At 50.6% G+C, this 3,817-nt stretch overlaps 1 protein-coding gene across 1 annotated transcript; it reads left to right on the forward strand.

Moving 5' to 3' along the window:
* Positions 1-1,428: 1,428 nt before the first annotated feature.
* On the forward strand, positions 1,429-2,994 carry LOC123125822 (probable glycoprotein hormone G-protein coupled receptor). Its single transcript, XM_044546270.1, has 5 exons — positions 1,429-1,818; positions 1,921-2,031; positions 2,116-2,223; positions 2,326-2,414; positions 2,515-2,994. The coding sequence occupies exons 1-5, from the start codon at positions 1,596-1,598 to the stop codon at positions 2,872-2,874; spliced, it is 891 nt and encodes a 296-aa protein (XP_044402205.1). The 5' UTR covers positions 1,429-1,595; the 3' UTR covers positions 2,875-2,994.
* Positions 2,995-3,817: the final 823 nt, after the last annotated feature.

A 3,817-nucleotide genomic window follows, 5' to 3' on the forward strand; every position in this document is an offset into this window, starting at 1 on the left:
CGGGCGTTTACTCATAGACTTAATTATCATTTATAACACTTTATTGCAGACGTTACCTGTAACGCTTCCTCTTTATGAACATTGAACCCTGTGTAACGGAGGGGAGCTGGGGTCCTGGCGCACTCTATATAAGCCACCCCCCTCCTCTGGGACAAGGGTTCGCACCCCCTGTAACACACACACGCATAATCCAGTCGACCGCCTCCGGGCACCGAGACGTAGGGCTATTACTTCCTCCGCGAAGGGCCTGAACTCGTAAAACTCGTGTGTACAACTTCGCCATAGTTAGGATCTTGCCTCTACATACCTACCCCCCATTCTACTGTCAGCCTTAGATCCACGACAGTAGCCCAACCCAACCCGTCCTCATTTCTTCCCACTCCCTCCCCTCCGCGCCGTCATCTTCCAATCCCCTCGTCTTCAACCGCTAGTCATGGCCCGGTAGAGGTTCACCACCTACGCCATGCTCACTCTGGAGTGGCGGTTGCAATTCCTGGAGGATATCCGGGAGGCGCGAAGCTCGGATCGTAGTCGGCCTACCTCTAGACTCACCGGAGTTGGAGGAGGAGGAGGAGGAGACGGCCACGAAGGATGCAGAGTCAGAGGAGGAGGAGGTTGAAGGCGAGGCTGTACTGGCGCCTCCAGCTGTGGGCTTCGCCATGGCCGACGCCTTGGTGGAGTTTTAACACGCCCAAGCGGAGGAGGCGGCGGAGCAGTAGGCCATCATTGACTCCATTACATCGGAGGCGGAGATGGACGCAAACCGTCGTGTACTCTGGGAGGCGGACAAGGTGCTAGAGGAAGTCTACAAATTCACGAACCTTTTTTCAAACACATGAACTTTTTTCAACTTTTTTTCAAATCGGCATTTTTTTCGAATGCATCAATATATTCACATGCACAAACATTTTCCAAAGACCAACTTGTTTTCTAGAATCTAGGAAGATTTTTCAATTTCATGAACAGTTTTTCAAAATCGGTGAACTCCTCTCCAAATCCGTGAACTTTTTTCAAAGTCATGAATTTTGTTTTACATAATCAATTAACATTTTTCAAATATACAAGATTTTTTTGAAATCTGCAAACTTTTTATAAGATCATGAATTTTTTTGAACTCATGAACTTTTTTGAACTCATGAACTTTTTTGAATACATGATTTTTTTTTCCGAACTTTTTGAAGAAAACAATTCTTCCAAAAGATATGGGTTGACCTGTGATCAACGGGAACCACGGATGTGTGCAGTGGGTGCGCCTTGGCGAGCTACCAGGTCGCCCGTTTGATGGGCCGGCAAATGACTACAGGTCGCCCGTTTGATGCAGCCAACATTATTTGGGCCACTGGCTGGGCTATCCCAAATACGTTGGGCCCATTTTTTAGGCTCTTCCTATCATCTTTCCCCCCAAATCAACCGACCTGAAATCTCTCTGCTTCTTGAAATCGGTCGCAGCGGGAGACGCTCTGTCCGTCGTCTATATACCCTCCCTCGCCGTCCTTCCTCCCCTCCCATTGTTTCTCGTAGCTTCCTTCTTCCTTCCGTCCCCTCCCTATTAGGGTCACCTGGGCGTTCTTGCGAAGCTGTTCGAGCGAGGGGAGATGGCGGGCAAGCGGAAGGCCGACGACAACCTGACCGGAACAAGGCATCTGGCTGCGCGGACGGAGCCTACAGCCGGCGACGACCTCGCCGGTACATCGGCGCAGACTTCAGGGCCGACGGCGAATGCAGCCGGGGACGGCATTGCCGGGACTTCGCAGGCGCTTGCGGGGCTGACGGCGGCGACTACAGGCTCCGCCGGCGGCTCTTCCCAGTTCGGTGGAGGTGGGTGCCCAAGAAATCAAAGCATACGAAGAGTGCGGGGTTCGTTCTTGCGTTGATGCCCGCTTCTTGGATTGTAACATCCGGTACCTTCGTTTCTTGCAGTTCTCGGGAGCGGGGCCTGGTCGGGGCAGAGGGGAAGGGGACTCGCTCCGCCGCACCGGCAGACTTTTCCAGGGAAGACGGCGACTACACCAGCCTTCTCAGTAGGTGGAGGTGGGTGGCAAAGAAATCAAATCATACGAGCTAGCGCGTCCTTCGTTCTTGCGTTGATGCCGGTTCTTGGATCGTTTCTTGCAGCTGCTCGCGGGGCCGGGGGCGGGTCGGGGTACAGGGGATTCTCCCAGCCGCAGCCGCATAGGAGGGCGCCATCTCAGGGGATGCTTCGGCCGCCGCTGGGCAATCCACGTGAGTCCCCTCCCAAGAACAGCGCCAATTCTTTCTTTCTGATCCATGCGGTTCTTGATTCTTCATTGACGTCGGAGTTGGATTTCTTGGTTTCTGTTGCAGCCGGTGGGCGTCCGGCCTTCACCTACCAGTACCATAACCAGATCGCCGGCCCCTTGCAGACAGGAACAGGCCACTCCGGCTCCAGCGGGGTAATTTGCGATGCATTATTTCCCATTCATTCGTTATTTGGGCTTGTCCTGCCGCCATGAACTCATTGATTTCTTCTTGGATCTTTGCATTGGTCACCAGCCTTCTTCGGCCATCACTTCCGCAAGCGCGCCAGGTGCTCCAGTTCCAGTCAGTCCCCTCGTCGAGGCGTGCCCTCGTTGCAAGAGGCCCCCCACGTTCGTGTTTTCGGGATGTGCGCCATTTTGCGTGGATTGCTACGCCAAGATCGTCCTCAGCAACGTGCTTCAGAAGCACCCGGAGATCCGCTACGTGCATCCGCCTCCAGGGGCTGCGGCCATTAGGCCTTCTTCCAGTTCCAGCTCGAGCTCGGCCGTCGGTTCGGGGCCGATCTGCCCGGCTTGTGGCCACCCCTTGGGCACCGGCAACAGGGCGTGCAGGTTTTGCCACAGCAACGGCCCTCCACCGCCAGGGCTCGGCTAGCTCACATCATATCTCGTCGCTCCAATGTCTTCTGAACTCTGGGAGCCTTTTCTACTTGCTCTGTTTTGACAAAGATGCTTGCTCTGTTTCGACAAAGATGTGGCCAAATGTGGCAATACATACATACATACAGTAGAGCAGGGACACTATATACTTGATTGTTTCCTTTGTCAGTGACATTATAGAGTGATACTCTTCATACTTGCTGTGGATGTCAGTGTGCAATCTGATTCGTTAATCTTTGGTTCCTGTACTAATCTTTGGCTCCATTCCTACGCTTTGATTTTGCCTCAGTTGTCTGGCTGGATCACTTTCGGTTCTTCGTTGGTACTGGTTCAGTTTGAGACTACACTTTTTATTATACAAGTGATCAAATTGACGATCAGTTCAAAACCTAACAGTATGCTATGGCCAATACCTATAATAGGTCATTTGGGGAGGGGAACTTTTGGTTTAGGACATCGATAAGTACCGACCGTTCGGTCTGGGAGTGGACTCGTTCCTCACTGGAAAGCCAATCGACCGAACGGTGTCATTCGGGACGACAAGCCCAGCCCGAACACCATCACCCCAGGCCTTTTTCTGCGTTGAAAAAAAGAAGAAAAAAAAACAGTTTGTCCAAAAGCTATTTTGACTAAGAAAGCCCACTTTTGGCTATGAATAATAAAGGCCAGATTTTGGCATGATAGATATAAAATAAAGAACAAGATACAACTAGAAAATCACTATGGGTTGAAGCCCAAAAAAATTGCAATTATCTTTATAAGAAAATTTTGCCATGTTCAAAAAAAAGATCTTTTTATGCAAAATGGCTACCATGATGGCAAAAAATGTGGATTAAAAATCTGTATGCTATTTTTACTATATAAACAAAGAGACAAAAAAGTGGATTGAAACTTGCCATCATATGGAGCAGAAAAAAAAAAGCACCATCTTTTGTGTA

Source organism: Triticum aestivum, chromosome 5D (genome assembly GCF_018294505.1).
Source record: "Triticum aestivum cultivar Chinese Spring chromosome 5D, IWGSC CS RefSeq v2.1, whole genome shotgun sequence".
Classification (NCBI taxonomy): domain Eukaryota; kingdom Viridiplantae; phylum Streptophyta; class Magnoliopsida; order Poales; family Poaceae; genus Triticum; species Triticum aestivum.

Bases quoted from the DNA above. Each gene is read 5' to 3' on its own strand.
- LOC123125822 (XM_044546270.1), top strand. From the start codon at position 1,596: ATGGCGGGCAAGCGGAAGGCCGACGACAACCTGACCGGAACAAGGCAT. The intron at 1,819-1,920 runs GTGGGTGCCCAA...CGTTTCTTGCAG, and splicing joins CTCTTCCCAGTTCGGTGGAG to TTCTCGGGAGCGGGGCCTGG. The intron at 2,032-2,115 runs GTGGGTGGCAAA...CGTTTCTTGCAG, and splicing joins AGCCTTCTCAGTAGGTGGAG to CTGCTCGCGGGGCCGGGGGC.